General features: G+C 42.6%; 1 protein-coding gene and 1 long non-coding RNA gene across 4 annotated transcripts in view; one reads left to right on the top strand and one right to left on the bottom strand.

Annotated features, from left to right (window-relative positions):
- Window positions 1-291: 291 nt before the first annotated feature.
- Window positions 292-19540, bottom strand: part of CLMP (CXADR like membrane protein) — a 107539-nt gene continuing 88290 nt past the window's right edge. For all 3 annotated transcript variants that reach the window (XM_066259796.1, XM_066259798.1, XM_066259797.1), the window contains exons 3-8: window positions 17044-17201; window positions 3953-4154; window positions 2730-2897; window positions 2169-2291; window positions 1454-1595; window positions 292-979 (exon numbers count right to left, since the gene is read on the bottom strand). In XM_066259796.1, the coding sequence (XP_066115893.1) occupies window positions 679-979; window positions 1454-1595; window positions 2169-2291; window positions 2730-2897; window positions 3953-4154; window positions 17044-17201 (1094 nt within the window). In that variant the 3' untranslated portion in view covers window positions 292-678. The remainder of the gene's footprint in view (window positions 980-1453; window positions 1596-2168; window positions 2292-2729; window positions 2898-3952; window positions 4155-17043; window positions 17202-19540) is intronic.
- LOC136325414 (uncharacterized) overlaps window positions 476-19540 on the top strand; it is a 42491-nt gene continuing 23426 nt past the window's right edge. Inside the window, exon 1 of the long non-coding RNA XR_010729252.1 lies at window positions 476-559. This is a non-coding gene — a long non-coding RNA (uncharacterized lncRNA). The remainder of the gene's footprint in view (window positions 560-19540) is intronic.

The following is a 19540-nucleotide window of genomic DNA, read 5'->3' as shown; positions in this document are numbered from 1 at the left end:
TTATGGTTAAAATAAGTAGAGGAAGATTGGTGGTTAAAGCAGGAGTCACTCAGTTATTCTTCTCTGTCTCTTGTTATTTCAGTTCTTCTTGAAATCAATATCCAAATGTTACATTAAATGAAGTCAAGTAGAATAGAAGAGACTTTTCCTTTTTTGGAGTTCCTCAGAAGCAGTAATCCTGGTACATAGTGCAGAAATGTGTAATATAAGGCTGTGGGTTCTGTTTGACTCTCTGGATAATCACAGTAATCCAAAAGGTTTGCAAAAAGGCATAGAAAATTTATGAACAAGACCTCATTTCTTGACAGTTGTGAAGTAGTGATTAAAAAAAATCTCAGGTGAGAAGTTTTACGAGGGGTCACTTCCCCTTTCCTCAACCTTTCTCCTCACAGGTCCTGGTCAGGAAATATGCAGATGAAGACCCCTCCTTTCCCTCACGCTTGTCTAAAGGCAAAATGAGACGCCTTTTTGGAGATGATCAGCTTACACCCTTTTTCTGATTTGGTGTGTCATATAAGAGTGCTCATTGGAATCTATTCGGTGCAATGCTCCCTGCTAAGTAAGTGACCTCTCACGTGATTCGAGGGGATTGTGTGGCTGGTGACTGAGCTATAGTGACTAGAAAAGTCCTAAGATTCTGACTCCTAGGAAAGCATGGGAGCCCAAGTCCACTGTAATTCAGACAGTTTGAAAAGGTCGGCTCTGGTTGGGGATCATGCTGGGTGTGGTTTCTGCTTTGCTCAAGGTAGCATGGTGGACTTTCTTTGGTTCAGAGCCCCTGCCCTCTGGCCCCATGAGGCTGTAGGCATGGGTGGCAAGCCCTGGCCGGGGCGCCGCCTCGCTGGACAGTGTCCGCTGGCTGCGTGAGGCGCTGTTTGCGGTGGAGCGGGTGGTGGAAGAGCCGGAGTGGGAGCTCCGAGAGCCTGAGGAGGAGGAGCTGGGCTTCACCAGGCGGGCCTTCGGGGCTTCCGCGTCCTCTCTGAAGAGAAAAAATAAATTCCACAAGCTGTAAATCTTAAGTAATAGCATTGGAAGGCAGTCGTTTAGGGAAGCATGGACTTCTCCATTTTCTGAGACTTAATGTTTGGCACAGGCAGATGGGACATGTGTTACTCTGGGAGAACGTGCAGTCACCACTGAGATGGTGAGACTCCCCTTGAATTGGGGCTGTCTGCGTAAAGTAGGTCATGCCTGGTGCCCTTTCTAAACAGAATTCAGTCAAAAGTAATGTCAAGTTGATCCCTTGTCTCTGTTGAGGAGAGAGTTTCACAATAAAGTCCAGGTCAGCCAGACTTTTCTGTCCTAGGCTGGAGCTCTAACTACCAGAATAATCCTTTAAACAGATTCCTGGTTAAGAGAAAACAGGACATGTATGTTGGGGGGGGGGGGCAGTCACTACGTAAAGGAAGGGGAATCTCCCCTAGTGGAAGGGGAGATTGTGGAGGGAGGTTACCGAATTTCATTAGGTTGCTCTTCTTCCTCGTATCTCTTTTTGTCTTTCCTTCGGATTAGCAGCCACACCAAGAGGAAAATCAGCAGCACTCCGGCTACCAGGCCTGTCACTGCTCCTGCAACCATGCCAATGCTTTGTACATCTGTTTTCTCAGAAACAAAAAGCAGAAATGAAATGAAACATAAGCTAGTAAAATACACGAACTTAAAAACCACAAACCCTGCACTGGATGAGTATTTCCAGATCTTTGTATCTGCCTTCCTGAGTTTCGCATTTACCACTCTTATGAATGACTATCCCTCTTGATGTGGAAGGGTAGTATAATTTGCCATTCCAAATATGTGTCTTTGCTTTTAAGATTATTTTAAGATGATTATTTTTGAGAAACTGCAAACACAGGAAAAGCTCTGAAAACAGAAGTTACCCTTTTGTAAGGGGAATTTAAACATATAAAGGAAATCTCCATTTAATCCCGTCCTAGATGTAGTAAATTTCTTTAGGGAACTGGTAAATTCAAACATAGTTGTGAATATAGCTTTAACTACAACTGTTAAATGATCCTTGCAACTGCTGAATTTATTTTAGTGATAGCCATGTTCTTTTGGAAAGAAAGATTTTCACCTTGACCTTCCTCTTACTCATGCTTACACACGTTTACACTGAACCACAATGCAAAAAACCCAGAAAACAACCCAGACTATTTGGATATACTTACACTTCACAGTGACTCGCACCACACAGCTTTCCTTCCCAGCCTCATTGCCTGCTGTGCACTGGTAGAGTCCGGAGGAGGACATGGTGAGGTTCTGCAGCAGAACGCGTCCCGGGTTTTTGTAGTCTACACAAGCAGAAAGAATGACAGGAATTCCTTTAGTGACAGGGTGTAGGTTTATTGTTTACTGTATTACATCGTTGATCTAAGATTCTCTAATACAGTTTGGTGAGGATGAGATAGATGATAGAATCGATTCCATTTTGGAATGAGGGAAGAAAGTGAAACCTCAAAAGTAATAGAAGGTTGTGAACATTTATGGGATACTAACCAAGATAATTAGATACAATGGATTTATATGGTACATTTCTTTCTAATGTCTTTCACCACTTTTACAATCCATTTGAGGAAAGAAAAGACAATCCCAGTTTATGGATGAAAAGTGAAGTACAAAGGGGTTCAGTAATGTATTCAAGATCACATGGCGAGTTGCTGTCAAAACCAGATGTAGAATTCATGGATAGAGTAGTGTCCTGTTGCTCAGTAGAGTGGTAGATGATTTACCTCTCCTAGATTTGGGAGGCAGAGAGTCACTGTCGCTCTCCTTCTCCCGGATTCGCTGCCAGTGGTACACAATGGGCTGAGTGCCAGAGGATGACTCACACTGCAGAGTCAGGTCACTGCCTTCTGTCAGTTCTCCTTCCAGCTCACACTTGGGCTTGGATGGTCTCACTGACAAAAAGCAAACAAACAAAACAACGACTCAAAGATCCATACACAGTAGAGTCAGTGGAAGAACTCTGTCCTGTTGAGTTGTTTCTTCAGCTATCCCTCTAGTTAACTTTTGAGTGGGGATTCAATAGCTTTTACCTAGTTACCTAGCCATGTGCTGCATCACCCCCAGAAATACACCCACCTCTATCCCTTGCACACACATGCATCTAATTCCACCTGCTTCCAGTGGTGCTGTTGTCATTTTCAGAGGCTGCCACAGAAACTACATCATTACTTCTCAAAGAAGAAACATTTAATTGGAAATTTTAGGAAAATTGAGTGTGGTTTTACTAATACTGAGACAGGGATAGAAGTTTATTAATTTGGAAGATATTAGGCGGAACTTAGTAGTTCCTGTTTAAAAAAAAAAGTACAGATCTCTCTGGAGCATGCCAGTGCCTTTATCCTCTCCTGCCAAAGCGTGTTTTCTTCTCTTCTTTCCTCTCTCCTAGGCTCCAAGGCCCTTCTCTGCCTCTGTAACCTGTTTCTTTGGCCCACACGGTCCAGCTGGCTCACTTCTTCCATGGTTCACTTCCTCTATCTCTGGGACTTTCTAAATAAACTTAGGCTTATAAAAAAAATAAAAAAGAAACATGAATTTGAACCATATCTGAAAGATTTAAGTTAAATATAAGGATATCTTTCAAATATTAGATGATATTTAATTTTTTTAATGGGCTACTTATGGGAAATTGTGATTTTTTTTCTTTTTTCTTATGGATAAAATATAGAACATACACAACTTCTTCCCAGGGAGCTGGAGTAGATAATCTCCGAATGTATAATTCAAAGTACTGAACAACTCAGTAGTGAACACAATACAATATGCAGATGATGTATTATAGAATTGTACACCCAGACCTATATACTTTTATTAACCAATGTCACTCCAATAAAGTCAGTTTTTAAAAAGTGCTGAACAAGACGTTTTGTAGCACTGTGATGCATGTGGCTGTCCGTCACACAGACTTTATTAATAAGATATAGGCATTTACCTTGGCACTCTATCTTACCTAAGACTTTTAAGACGACATGGCTCCACACATAGCGCCCTGAATTCTTCACCTTGCAAGTGTACTGGCCCTCATCACTGGGCTTCAGAGGCTCAATCTGCAGGGAAGCATCTCCTGCCAGGAAATTGGATGCAAAGGCCACTCGGCCCTTGTGTTCCTCAGTCAGGTTATTGTACACATGATGGCTGGAGTAAGTGATCACCTGTGGGATAGACCAAGGCAGGGTCAAGCAGTGTCATCTCAGCCTCCCTCTCCTGCTGAGGAATGGGCATATTCCCAGTGGAACACGGCAGTCAAGCATAGGGCTGATACTGAGAATATCAGTGACCTCTGTTCTAAATCAAGTTTAAAATACAGCATCTAGGCTTTGCTTTTCCTTTTAAGAATAATAACACTGCACCTGACCTGTGGTGGCAGAGTGGGTAAGGTGTGGACCTGGACTGATGAGATCACTGGTTCGAAACACCGGGCTTGCCCGGTTAAGGCATATGCCAGAGGCAACATCTGTGAGTTGATGCTTCCTGCTCCTCCCTCTCTTCTGTCTCTCTCTCCGGTCTCTAAAATCATTAAAATATAAATCTGTAGTCCTCCAGCCTGCTGGGAACTACCAGTGTCGCATGAAAAAACTGCTCAAGCCACAAACTGTTCTCAGGAGGGAGAGGCCGTCAAGAGAGACTGACCTCCTGAGTCTCCTTCTCCCAAAGCTTTTATTGATCAAAAGCAGACAAAGGTAACAGGACTACAGGACAGGGAGATCAGGTGATAAAGGGAAAGAATGACTAATGTACTTCTTGCTGACATGGAGAAAAGGCTAATTTTGGTCAGTACATTCTTTTTCTTTTGTTAACTAAGAAGCACAAAGGGAGGGGCAATCTATAAATCTCTAGGCTAATTTCCTAAAGCCCATTCATATGCATTCCTTTGTGTTTGCACAAAGGTCACCCACACAGTTTCTTGGTGTTCACATCCAAGGAACCTATTTCCCTGTGTTTGCAACAGAGGATTATATTCACATCACCATTCACACTCAGGGCTTTTTAACTTAATCCAAGTTATAGAGGGTTCAAGATCAGATAGGTGATTCCCCATAAAAATCTTTAAAAAAAAAACACAAAATAATAAGTCTGACCCTGTTGTGGTACAGTGGATAGAGCATTGGCCTGGGACGTAAAGGACCCAGGTTCAAAACCCCAAGGTTGTCAGCTTGAGCACGAGGTCACTGGCTTGGCTGGAGATCCCCCCTGCAATCTCCTCCCAGTCAAGACACATGAGAAAGCGATGCTCATTGACCTGAAGTACTAAGGTTGCTGGTTCAAAACCCTGGGCTTGCTTGGTCAAGGCACATACAGGAATTGATATTTACTGCTCCTACTCCTTTCCCTCTCTCTTTCTTTCTCTCCCCTCCTAAGGTGCTGCAAGGAATAATTGATGCTTCTCATCTCTCTCCCTTCCTGTCTGTCTGTCTGTCCCTATCTCGGATCTCTCTCTGTCTCTGTCTCTCTCTGGCTAAATAATAATAATAATAATAATAATAATAACACCTCATATTTAAATAGCATTTTAATTATAAAATAATATTTCATTAAATGTTCAGAAAAATCCCATTTTATAAGTAAGGGATTTTAAATTTGAGTTACATCATTACAGCTAAGTCAAGGAAAGAAGGAAATGCATAATAAGTATACATAATGGTAGAGGACAGAGGATAAGGATGGGGAGCAAGACTTACCCTCCCCTTTTTTACTTTTTGCATATCCTTGCAAACTTTTGCACAACCTACCACTTGCATGCGATGTACTCAAAGTACATTATAGTCCTTGTGCTTGGTGCTTTTATATCTAGTTTCTCACACAACTTTTCCAAGTAATCATTGTTCTCAATTCATACAGGTAGCAGAACCCGAGTTGAACACATCCATCTAAAGCCATCCAGGTCATTGTTCTGGTATACCACCATTACTTTTCTCCCCTTTCCTTTTCTATGTGTATTCATTTCACTACTCATTAACGGCTCTTTCCAAAAGTTCTTACAAAATCTTTTTAGAGTCCAGTTGAAGGGATTAGAGAGGTAAGGAGTAGAAGTTAATGGTTAAAAGTCAGTTCTATACTGAATGTCAACTGCAACTGACAAAAAAAATTCGGGGGGGATAAATGGTGTTGGAAGGAGACTTGACTTGGGGTGGTGAACACAACACAGTATACAGATGATGTATGATGCACATGAAACCTATATAATTTTATTAACCAATGTCATCCCAATAAATTCAATACTGAGGGCTTCATTGTTTGGCTTTTTAAAAAATTTATTTAAATTTCATTAGTAAATTAGGTGGGAAAAAATTGTGTTCTTTCCTTCCATGAAATACACATGAGCTGCATCTGTCTTCTCAGGTGGCGAAACCAAAGTTTAGATTTTCCAACAGAAAAAATAATAATCTTGATTTTTACTCAATTTTCATCCATCTGCATCACAATGTTTAGTTCTTGAGCCCCTTTCTGGCTCTTGGTCCATTACCTCATTTCTGTTACAGTCTCCTCTCACGTAACACTGGTGCAGAGTCCCGGCTGGATAGCTCGGTTGGAGCTCACCCCTGCTTTTCTCTCAGGCACGTACTGTACTTTTTTTCTTTTAAACTCTGGGGGCTCCCATGGGATTTGCCATCAGGGGAACAGCGGGCAGCAAAACCCCTGAAACTGTATCCAAGGTCCTTTTTCTTTGACTTTTCAATCAGCTAATAGCAGCCCCGCCTAGGCTCTCCTGTTGCTTCTTCCATCCTAAGCCCTTCCTTGTTTCACTATTCCCGGCCTAGGGAATAGCTGTGATAAACGTATGCTCAAATTAAAAAAAAATGACACAGAGCCTGGCCTGTGGTGGTGCAGTGGATCAAACATTGACCTGAAGTACTAAGGTTGCTGGTTCAAAACCCTGGGCTTGCTTGGTCAAGGCACATACAGGAATTGATACTTACTGCTCCTCCTCCTTTCCCTCTTTCTTTCTCTCCCCTCTCTAAAAAAAAAAAAAAAAAAAAAAAAAGAATAAATAAAAAAAATGACACAGAGAAATGCAATCTGGAGCAAAGAAAAAATATCTTGCTTAGTCTGAGTGTCATACAGGGAAGAGTTCATGAGGAGTTAACATTGCTTTTGGATTTAGAAGAATGAGCAGGGCCCTGGCCAGATAGCTCGGTTGGTTAGAGCATCATCTGGAAGCACAGAGGTTGCAGGTTCAATCCTGTCAGAGCATATACAGGAACAGATTGGTGTTCCTGTCTCTCTCCCTTCCTCTCTCTAAATTCAGTAAAGTAAATAAAAAGAATAAGGATTCTTCATGTGGAGGGATGGATAAAAGAGAGTTTATAAGTGGGAAAATGTAATGGGCAAAGGCCTGTAAGTACCAAGAAAACATAACATATTTAAAACAGGGAAAGAATGTAATCTGATTGCATTAAGGTACGGGAGGTGGATTAAAGAGGGATAAGATTGGACAGGGAAAGCAGAGATCATTTTGAGGACACTGGACTGAATCTGGCCATCATGAAAGGTGTTGGGGAACCATTAATGGTTTTCTTCACCAGACTGTGGGGTCCTCAGGGTAGAAACTGTGTCTTATTCCTGCTTGTTTTCGAACTCCACAGGCCAGCGAGCTCAATAAATATTAGCTGAAGAAACAGAATATGCAGAGAAAGGAGAAGAGGGTGGTAAGGGCAAAACACATGAGACTGAGAGTTTTATATAACGAAGACAGAAAGGATGGACATGTTATTGAATGGCTCCGAGTCTTTTCTGAGAGCATTTTTAATGAGTTGCAGAGTATCATGTGATTGAGGCTGGTGTTCAGGGCTTAGATAGAAGTGAAACAATTTAAAATCACTGCAGCCAAAATATAAGAAGAAGGAAAAGGAAAAGGAAAGAGAAACAAAAAAAAAAGATTAAAATAAAAATAAATAATACAGCTGCAGCCAGCAATGGGCTCTGCAGATTCCCATGTCCCCGTGTGCCTTTGTTTAGCGCCCTTCTGTGTATTTGGAATCCTGCCATCAGTTCTTTTCTCCCTGCCTCTAAGTCTACTCATTTTTCAAAGCCTAACTCAAATGCCACCAACTTTTCTGTGGAAATTAATACATGAGGAAAATTACACTCTTTCATTCATTTCCAGAAAACCTGGACTCTAAGCATGAAGATACTATTCAGAAGGCAGCTAGCTCTCTGTGGTGTCTGTGGGGAGTTGGGTTGAGTTTTCAGGTTGGGGTAGTGAGAGATCTGCTTTTTTATGTATATAAAGTTACTGTTGTTTAAAATTTATTTATTTTAGAGATAGAGAGGGAGGCAGATAGAGAGAGACATCAATGTGTTGTTCCAATTTATTTATGCATTCAATGGTTGGCCCTTGTATGTTCCCTGACCATGGATCGAACCAGCAACTCTGCTGTAGCAGGACGATGCTCTAACCAACTGAGCTATCTGACCAAGACAAGAGATCCTCTACTGATAAGGAGGAGAATAAAATCTCTTGAAACCTGCTCCCCCAGCCCTGACACCCTGTTGCCTCCGCCCTCAGTATATGATTTTCCCGTTCAACTTACTGAGTCCCTCCATTAGACTATAATGGGGCTACTGAGCAGAGAACTAGGAGGAATGTTTCCTTCTGCCTGGAATGTGGGGTAGAGGGAAAACAGAGAATGGGAGTATGTTCACTGGGACAGAGCATTCAGGCTGCTCCCAAAGGCTAAAATGAACTCTTCCTTTTCCTTTTTTTTTTCTAAGTGAGAGAAGGGGAAATAGACACACTCCTACATGCTCCCCCACTGGAATCCTCCTGATAAACCCCATCTAAGGCCAATGCTCTCAACCAAGCTATTTTTAGTGCCTGAGGTGGGGGCTCCACAGAGCCATCCTCAACATCCAGGGCCAATGAACTCTAACTAATTGAGCCATGGCTGCAGGAGGAGAAGAGAGAGAGAGAAACAGAGAAGGGGAGGGGGAAGGGGGAAGAAGCAGATGGTCGCATCTCCTGTGTGCCCAGACCAGGGATCACCAGGCCAGCGCTCTACCACTGAGCCAATGGGCCAGGGTAAAAAAACTCTTCAAAGATATTTTTCAGCAAATTGGTAAGCATGAACAGTTAGAGAACATTTAGGAGATGAAAGAAAGGATAGAAGAAAGTCATCTCCCAAAAGTAAGGCTGGGATATATTCTAGTGAGAGGAAACAGACACAGGAAAATACATGGGACATTTGACAGCATGAAATATGAAAATAATAGAGCAAGGAAGGGTGATTGTAGGCCAGGGGGACAGATTGCAATTTAAATAAGGCAATTAAGGTACACCTAGCCAGAGGTGACATTAGAGCAAACACTTGAAAAGAGATGTGGAACTAGCCTGGAGCTACCTAGGGGAAAGAGAGCCAATGCACAGGCCCTAAGGTGGAACGGTCCTGCATGCTTGAGGGCCAGGAAAGCCAGGTAGCTAGAGAGAGCCAGCAGAACAGTAGGTGAGGTCAGGCAGTGGGGCCAGATCATGTGGAGCCTCACGGTCCTCTGTAAAGATGATAGCTTTTACTCTAAAGGAAATGGGAGGCTACTATAGGATTTTGAGCAGAAGAATATCATGATATGATGTATGTTTTTAAAATGGCTGTAGGGGGCCAAGAGTAGAAATAGGAAAACCAGTCAAGAAGCTGTTGTAGTGAAGGTTCAGTATGGCAGCAGCGGAGACGATAAGTCATCAGATTCTGAATGTATTCTGAAAATAGAATGAAATGCATTTTGCAACACTGACCACCTCATTTAAATGTGTATTATGGTTATGAGAAAAAGAGGGGCTTCAAGGGCTACTGTCAGATTTCTGGCATAAACCAGAAAGGAGAGAATTGCCATTAACAAAAAAGAGAAAAACTGGGCAGAGTGGGTCTGGGGGTAGAGTGTGTAGGGTGGGGAGAAAGAACAGGAGTCTAATTTTGGACTTACTACATTTGAGATACTGGTTAGATACCCAAAGGAGGCCACGAATAAGCAGCTGTCCAATGTTCAGGGGTGAGGCCTAGACTAGGGATATGCATTTGGTAATAAGCACGTGGATGACATTTAAAGCTATGAGACAAGATGGATGAAGGCATACAAGTAAAGGCCATGAAAAGAGAAAGGAAAAGAGGCAGGTAGTGTGGTAAAGTACAGAAGAATTGCAAAAATTAATATCCATATTTTAGAAGGAAGAGTCAGGTTTCTTGCCCCCTCCTCTCTGTGGAGAATGGAGGGAGAGGAATGCGAGAGTTTCCTGGCTTACAAGGACATATTATGTACTGAGATAAGAAACCCCTTTTATTAAGAGGCTTAAAAGGCATTTTTATGACTTAGGCCAAGTATTCAGAGAGTTTTTGTAAATATGATTTTTATACTTGTGTGTGATTGCATTTATACTTGAGGCCAATTGCATTCATGCTTAGGAAGGGCTATTATATTGTAAATAGAGAGGTTTTTGTACTAGGTTTTGAATGAAAAGAGGAAGGAGGCTTGGACCCCCACTCTTCCCCAAACCTGTGAGGAAGAAGGTAAACAGCTAGCCAGGTGCAGGGGGAAGGGAAGAAAGATTTAAGTAGCCCTTTCCTCTCTTCTTTTTCCTTAATGGGCAATTTACAAACGCTTATCCTCTGACATCATGTAAGCCCCCTCCCATCCTGAAATCGTGTGATTAATGTATGTACCTCTGGACAAAGGAATGGGAGGTAGAACAAATGTTATAAGCTTGTTAATGATTGATTATTGTATCATGCTCCCCCTCCTTTCCCCCCAACCTGTATGTGGTCAAGTGTATATAACTAGCCTCAGGGCTATATTTGAGGCGACAGGATTTGGGTCAGCTATATCCTATGTAAGTCATATGCAACCGGCTTATTAATAAACCTCCTCTTAAAAAATTCTTCTGTGGCAACTTCCCTGGCCTCCATCTCCTCCATCTTTCTTTCTTCCGGGTCCAGGGAACCTTGCCAGGCGGGATGCGCTGTACTCAATAAAGCCTTTTATAAAAAAATAAAAAAAAATCTTCTGTATCCTGCCTTGGTGTCTCTACATAACCCGTGGAATTAAGGTACACTACTTTACAACAGTAGAGGATATCTACACACAAAGATGAGAACTGTGGGACAAAAATAACCTCACAGGGTGATCTGATCATAAATTCTTAACTGGGCAGGTCATGGAGGCATATAACTTGGTTGTAAATGTTTTATCTTTGTCTTAAGTAGCCCATCTAGGATAGCACACCTTATTTTATTTTTTAAGATTTTACAGACAGAGAAAGGAGGGAGCGAGAAGTATCAACTCAGAGTCGCTTCACTTTAGTTGTTCATTGATTGCTTATCATATAGGCATATATGACTTGGCGAGCCCAAGGTTTCAAACCGGTGACCTCAAGGTTCCAGATCGACTCTTTTATCCATCCGCCACCACAGGCCAGGGATTAACACACCTTTGAAATCAGCCATAACCACCCTCAAGAGAGCACATAATCTTATTAACTGTCCTGCAATCCAAGTCCAGCTTTGTTTTCTGTCACCTTTCTATAATCGTAAAGTGACCAAGTTTTTTACGATGAAAAGACAAAAATAAATTGAAGAAAACAATATCATAAACATTTTATTCATTGCAAAAATAATACACTATAATATAAATGCATAATAAAAACATTTATAATATTTTATATTGTAATTATGCTTACATGCCTATTAATTTTCAATAATAATTGTAAGAAAAAAGTACTCATTTAGATACAAATACGTCACATCACACGCAATGGGTCAACTCTGCATCAATCGAATACAGACATTTACAGATTAGTCTTCCAATATCAAAAAGGAGGACATGTAGGAGGACACTTTTTGAGGGAGGACAGAACTTACAAAAGAAGGGCTGTCCTCCCTAAAGGAGGACAATTTTTCACCTTAATAATCGTCCTATATCGCCTCTTGTATTCCAAGTACATAAAAGAAACTGCAAACCATTATTCTCTGAAGCAGTTACTTCAGTCTGTTGAGATCCACTCTCATGGGCTCAAATACAGTTTTATAAAAATAAATGAATGTTCTTACATGGACAGAACTCAGAGTGAAGTAGCACCAACCTCAGTCCAATAAATGAATGTCATCTTGGATCTCTTTAGCTTAACATTCAAGTGCAGCCTATGTTCACATTTCCTGCTTTACCTCTGGATGATGACTCCTTCCTCCTAATTCCTTTTCCTAGAGCCTCAGCCTAGTTGAAACTTGAAACCACATGCTAAGTAAGGGAGGAGGCAGTAAGGGAGTGGGGGTAGGGGAAGCAGCCTTCTGGAGATCTAATTCCTCTCTTGATCACGGCAATAGAGGATCTCTCCCTAAACCTAACCTGAAAACTTGCCCCTAACCCCCACATACATCAGAAGGAGTTGTCTCCTAAACATCTTCACGCTGAGGAATATTATGGAAAGTACAGGAAATCTATACCATATTTTTCGCTCCATAAGACGCACTCCTCCCCCCCCCAAAGGGGAGGAGGAAATGCCCGTGTGTCTTATGGAGTGAAAAATACGGTATTTTATTAAACATTTTAATATACCATTTGGTTCAGAATATTTTATTTCTTATTTTCTTCCTTAATACTCTAGGTGTGTCTTATGTTCTGGTGCGTCTTATGGAGGGGAAAATACGCTAATTTCAATCAGATGTTCGGTGTTTACTCCCAGACAGACATTTGTCTTGAATTTCTGCATTCTTTTCAGTAGAAGCTGCAAGTTCTGAGGGAAGGGGCTGAGAAAAGGAAGGGGGTGTAGCTATGGAAATCTTGGGTTCAGATCCTAGCTCTAAAATATATTTTGGGCAAGAGCCTTCAGCTTTTCAAGTCTAAAAGGTTTAGATTACATGTTTTTTGGGGACATGAATAAAAGCCTACTTCTACTCAAATAGTATAAGAAAATTAGTATGATACTTCTTATGCTCTCGAATTCACAGGATGACAGAATTTTAAGCGATGAAATCTGTGAAAGGGCATTGTTCCTTTGACCAGTGACCATTTAGTGACAAAGCATGGTGCTTGGTTCTGGGTTCAGGAGTGTCAATCAGGCATGGACTCAGAAATATATCAACATAATGCAATTCAGTCAGGGTATTTTGTTCTTTTTATTATTTTTTTATTTTTTTGTGGCAGAGATAGAGTCAGAGAGAGGGACGGACAGACAGGAAGGGAGAGAGATGAGAAACATCAATTCTTTGTTGCGGTTCCTTAGTTGTTCATTGATTGATTTCTCATATGTGCCTGGGGGGGGCTATAGCGACCAAGTGACCTCTTGCTCAAGCCAGCGACCTTGGGCTCAAGCTGGTCAGCCTTGCTCAAACCCTATGAGCCCGTGCTCAAGCTGGCGACCTTGGGGCCTCAAACCTGGGTCCTCCGCGTCCAGTTCGACACTCTATCCACCGCGCCACCGCCTGGTCAGGCCAGGGTTTTTTGTTCTTTCTTGGCCAACACCGATATGGTATTTATTTTGAGCTAGGCACTGTTCTAAATACTCAGAAATATTAACTCCTTGCATTCAAGAAAAAAAAAGGCACAAGTTGCAGTGAAAAGAGAAAGATAAGATTAAGGAGATTCAGGAAGCGAGTCTCTCCAATAAATGGCTTAGATTAAAAGCAGCTCCTTTTGTTGAATAAATATTTGGAGAGTGCCTTGCCGAGGATGGTGCACACCCCCTACTCTGAAACTGAGGCCCTCCTGCATCCATTTATTAATGACTGCATTGCCCAGTGAATTTGCAAGGCCGGGGAAGGTTTCTATTCTATCTTTGTCCCTTGACATGCAATCAACCTCCTGCCACAGGCTGTGGCCAGCACCACATCTGGGTCATTTCTTAGCCCCCACCCCCACCCCCGAGATAAAACCTAAGAACTCTGACTCAGAACAATGCAGGTAACATAGTATTTTCCAACTATTTCTATAGGGTCCCTAGCATTCAACTGAAAGGTTTCTGCTTTACACTCAGACCAGGAAGAGCGAGGATCACAGCCCTTCTATCAATGTGTCACTTGTTTAAAATGTTTGCAGGGCATTCTTGGCCCCATGTCCTTTTGCACTCCATAGGATAGGTAAGTTTCTTGGGGGTGGGGGTGAGGGGGCGAACAGAGTTAGAAGAAGTAGCCATAGAAATGCCAAACCCATGGGACAATGAGGAGAGGATGAAACATGTCAGCAACAGGAAATAACTAGAAGCTAGTTAGTTGTGCACTCATTTATTGCTTCTCGTAAATGACCCAACCAGGGATGAAACTGGTGACCTCAGAGCGCAGGGACAACACTTTATCCACTGAGCCAACCAGGCCACGGCCATGAAGTGCATCTTGACCTCTCCCCTCCTCCAACTACTGTTGGCCAATGGCTCCTCCTTTGTATCTATCTAGAACACTCTTTTTATCTCTATCATGATATTTACCTCTTCAACTAGTTCCTTCAGATAGAGTGCCTGTATAGTGGGAATCCATATTTATTAAATTTAACTACATCAATTTTTTAAAATAGATTTTTGTTTTACTGAGGCAATCTTGATTTATATCAAATTGATTTTTAATCTTTGAGATCTTCCAATAGCACCAAACTTTTTCCATCATCAGGGTTTTTGCATAGTTAGCTCTGTCTGGAAGAATTTTCTCCTCGCAATCTCCTTATTTCTTACACAGCACATATTATAATTTCAAATTATTTAGGAAGGTAATATAGCTAGTCATTAACAGCCCAGGTACTGACTTAAGAGCACCTAATGTCAAAATGCAAAATGGGTGGCCTTAAGCAATTTTCTTCCCTTGTGTGTCTGTGTGCACAAACTTCAGTTCCTTATTTTCAAAATGGGACTAACAATCTTGTGAGGATTAAGTTAAATTACATAATATGTGCTAAACAGGCTTGTGCCTGGTGTGTAGCTAATACTTATTGCACTCTACTTAAAAATATATATTTTTATATAAACAAATTTTTAAATGTCATTTCACTGTATACTCCAAGAAGCTAGAGACTGTAATGTCTTCCTCACTAGCATGGAATACCAGTAAGTGCAGAATAAATTTGTATAATCTGAATGACTGAAGCTAAGGAGGGAGCGGTGACTGTTTATCAGAGTGAGAGCAGAAGCAGTATCAGTGTCCTTTTTTTTTTAAAGATTTTATTTATTGATTTTAGAGAGAGGAAAGAGAGAGAGAAAGGCAAGGGGGAGGAGCAGTAAGCATGAACTCATAGTTGCTTCTCATATGTGCCTTGACTGGGCAAACCCAGGGTTTCGAACAGGTGACCTCGGCATTCCAAGTCGACTCTTTATCCACTGCACCACCACGGGGCAGGCATCAGTAGCCTTCTTTAATTGATAATAACTTCCTAACCCTTACGTTCATTCACCTGGCTACATAACCAAGCAATTCTTCTTTACTTTAAAAGAAAACATTTAGATAGATGATAGAAGAGAGGATTGATTCTCTTAGTTTTTATTGGAGGGCATTGTGCTCTTATTTACTTCATTCAGACCTGAGACTAAGAAATTGTTGGAATAAACATGCTCAGGTTAAGGTGACCCTGCTCTACAGAGAATAGAGCCTCAGGAGGATGTGTTATGAGAACAAAACAACAAGCAGTATCAAAATAACAAGGTGAAGTAGGCAGCTTTTTAAGCAGGTTAAACTCCAACAGGGATCCTGTACTGTAATGTATTTTTAGTGAAAACCTTGGTTTCTGTCCATAAAAACCATCTTATGAAATCAGGAGTATAGCAGTAGAAAGGGAAACTTTTCATTGTTTAGTAAGGAAAGAAGTGAAGTTCTGTAAAAGAAAGTCTAAGGTCAGCTTTCTTAGGTTACAGATTTTTTTTTAAAATCACAAAACTTGCAACAAAAAATTTAGGACCATAAGTCAGTGGGTAAAGGGAGTGAGAATGGTTTTGTTAGAAAACCTAGGCTGAGGATAGATACAGTGGCTGAATGCAGCCAAGGCAGAAGGTAACAGTAGGTTATGCAGCTCACATTCTCTAATAAGGGCCAGCCCGGGAGATCGTCAGGAACAGAGCCATGAAAGTTCTGTTCACACTGCCAAACGTTTGTAAAAACCAATGACCCTCCCAGTGGCCCTATGCAACCTGGACCCTGAAGACCCAGGACCTGCTCCTTTATTTTCCAGCTACACAATCAGCATCGATTCTTTTGCTGGCCTGTTAAATGTAATAAACATTTTCATTCACGTCCTGTATTTGTCCCTCTGTACCACACGTTTACCATATTAAGCAGTCTTAGAGCTTGGAATAATGACTTTGTGCAAAGCTGAAGCACAGGCAGGTGGTAATGGTTTCAGAGGAGGAGGAGCAGGCCTCCTACTGTGGGTGTAGTTCTGGCCCCCTTGCCTAGAGACCCAGCTACTGTACTGTGGTCCCCTTTCTAGGAAAGGTGTCAATAGTGCAGATCCCCTCTTTGGGCAAATGACAGATGACTTTCCAATAGTTCTCGCTTCCCCCAAAGAACATAGAATACCCTTTCTTGTTTATAGATTTGTATCTACAGTCCTTGATCTATTAGCCAGATGAAAAAAGAAATTCTAGGCCCTGACTGGTTGGCTCAGTGGCCGACCCAGCATGTGGATGTCCTGGGTTTGATTCCTTGTCAGGGCATACCGGAAAAGTGACCATCTGCTTTTTTATCCATCCCCCTCCCCTTTTCTCTCTCTCTCTCTCTCTCTCTCTCTTACTTCCCTTCCCGCAGCCATGGCTTGGTTGGTTGGATCGCATTAGGCCCCGGCACTGAGGATGGCTCCATGGAACCTCCCTGCCTGAGGTGCTGAAAATAGCTGGGTTGCGAGCATGGCTCCAGATGGGCAGAGCATCCGCCCCAGACAAGGTTGCCGGGTAGATCCCGGTTGTGGTACATGTGGTAGTCTCTCTCTCTCTCTCTCTCTCCTTCTCTCACTTGGGAAAGAAGGGGGAAAAACAAAACAAAGCACTCGAGCTTTTTCTGACCCAGTGAGAAGACTGGAGGACTAAGGAAGGCAAAGCAAGCAGGCCAAGGAGGAATGGTGGAAGCGCTCCAGCAGGTCTATACTCACCACTTTCTGGTTCCCTTCAGTATCAGTGAGCAGCCATTCGATATCCAGGGTGTCTTTTTCTGGAAGCCCCAACTGATGATGACAGGGCAAAGTGACCTTTTCCTCTGCCACTCTCTTGATCTCAGTGTAAGTCCCCAAGGTTCCAACATAGTAGGAAACTGAAAGAGGAAAACCTTTCATGAGTAAGGCAGAAACTGGATGGCAATGAGTGGAAAGCAAATATTACAACTAATCATTATTGGATGTTCCTGTGGGCAAGGGGCAGGTCAAGGTGTTGGAAGAATCCTGGACCAGATGGGCGAGAAGTCCCAGGATCATGCTGGCTACTCCATTAACTGAATTCATCATTACTTCCTTAACTGTGTTCCCTTAATCCCCAAATTACATTTCTACTAACACCTGTCTCTCCTACCTTATAGGGTTTTTATAAATAATGAAATCACTCAGGTGAACAACACTATGGTTTTGTTAGAATTGATAACTTGATTTTAGAGAGTAAGCGAGAGAGAGAAAAACATCCATTTGTTGTTCCAGTTATTCATGCATTCATTGGTTGATTTTTTTTTCCCCGAAGTTGGAAACGGGGAGGCAGTCAGACAGACTCTTGCATGCGCCCAACAGGGATCCATCCAGCATGCCCACCAGGGGGCGATGCTCTGCCCATCTGGGGCGTTGCTCTGTTGCAACCAGGGCCATTCTAGCGCCGGAGGCAGAGGCCAAGGAGCCATCCCCAGTACCCGGGCCAACTTTGCTCCAATGGAGCCTTGGCTGCGGGAGGGGAAGAGAGAGACAGAGAGGAAGGAGAGGGGGAGGGGTGGAGAAGCAGATGGGTGCTTCTCCTGTGTGCCCTGGCAGGGAATCAAACCCAGAACTCCTACATGCCAGGCCGATGCTCTACCACTGAGCCAACCGGCCAAGGCCATTGGTTGATTCTTATATGTGCCCTAACTGGGGATTGAGCCCACACCTTAGCATATTTGTATGGTGCTCTCACCAACTGAGCTTCCCGGCCAGGGCTCAGAAGGGTTTTAAGTACTAAAGATCAAGGATCATGACTCACAGGTGCGTATAAGCTACCTCTCTTATTCCCTATTCATTTCCCAAAATGGAATAGTTGTAAATCTGTCGGGAAAGAAAAGGGGCTATATTCTTGTCTGCGAGACGGGGCTGTATTCTTATCTGCAGGAAGATGAAATAAGGAAGAAAGAAGCAGGAGAGATAGATCATGGTTCTTTATACAGAGGGCTGACTGGGTTAGTGCCCTCAGAGGTACCCACCCTAAGAGCAGCAGCAGGTAGATCCCCAAGCTTCACGGCACAGAAAAGGGCCCATAGAATTATGCTGAGCATAAGAAGGAGCCTTCAGAAGCAACAGGGAAAGTCCCTTTTAGGATCTTACTGACATTCTCCACAAGGTTTTTGTTATTTCTGTTCAGAACTTGACATTGCAATGGAGTGGCCACCATTTAGAGAGCGCTGCATATGGTTTGGCTCTAGAATGAGCGCTCAGATTGATGGAGAAAGGATTACTGTCCAAATTTATTGAGGAAATGTAAAGAGGGAGTTAGCAACCTGCCCAACATCACAGAGCCAGGAAGTGACAGAGCAGAATCTCCACCCAGATCTGTCTCTCTGCAAAGTTCACTTTCTGAGAGCCATGCTATGCACATGTGACTCATGGTTTATGTGACTTCCTGGATGTCTGGTTCTCCCACTAGCCAGTAAACTCCTCAAGATTAACTACCATTCATCACTGCACTCCCGTAGCACCCAGCCCCTGGCCTCACACACGGCAAGTACTTCATAAATATTTGTTGGGTTGATTTGATCTAAGCCATGCACTCATTTTTACCAATGAGCAAATGGAGGCCCGGGGATAAAGGAATCAGCCCAGCACCCCACAACTCATTTAGGGGGAGGAATACCCTATATCAAACCCAACCTCCCTCAGTCTCCATAAAGCAGCTATATAGCAGCAGGGAAATTAGCCGGTTTGCACTGTACAAAGCTCAGCTTGTAAGGAGGAGTTCTGGTTTCTGTCCCTCATCCCTTTTCATCAGACACAAAGCTCAAATGAAACCAGCATTCCACACCCCCGGCAAAGCTAAGGAACCTAGTACCAATTTGGTGCACACAGAAGGCACTTCCTATGCATTGAATAATAAATGCAAAAATCAGCTATGAAAGTTGCCAATTTGAGCCACTAGAGGGAAACAAAGGCTCAGGTTTCGTTGATGTCCCCAAAGGAAAGGAACATCGTGGTGGGTGGTGTGCTTTGCCAGAGCAGCAAGTTCTATTTATACCATACCCAGAGTTAAATAAAGCAGGGCAGGGAAGGGCTGCCCTAAATACAAATGACTTTACCAAGACCAGGAGCCTCGGGATCAATTTCTGCACATCTAGTGTTCCCTGAACCTCAGCTTTCCAGACCCAAGGAGGCCACTGGGACCCCTGTAGATTTCTCAGGTCTTTCTGTGCTTTTTAAACCCACACCCCTG

Source organism: Saccopteryx bilineata, chromosome 2 (genome assembly GCF_036850765.1).
Source record: "Saccopteryx bilineata isolate mSacBil1 chromosome 2, mSacBil1_pri_phased_curated, whole genome shotgun sequence".
NCBI lineage: Eukaryota > Metazoa > Chordata > Mammalia > Chiroptera > Emballonuridae > Saccopteryx > Saccopteryx bilineata.
This window is presented reverse-complemented; position numbering and strand designations above follow the sequence as displayed.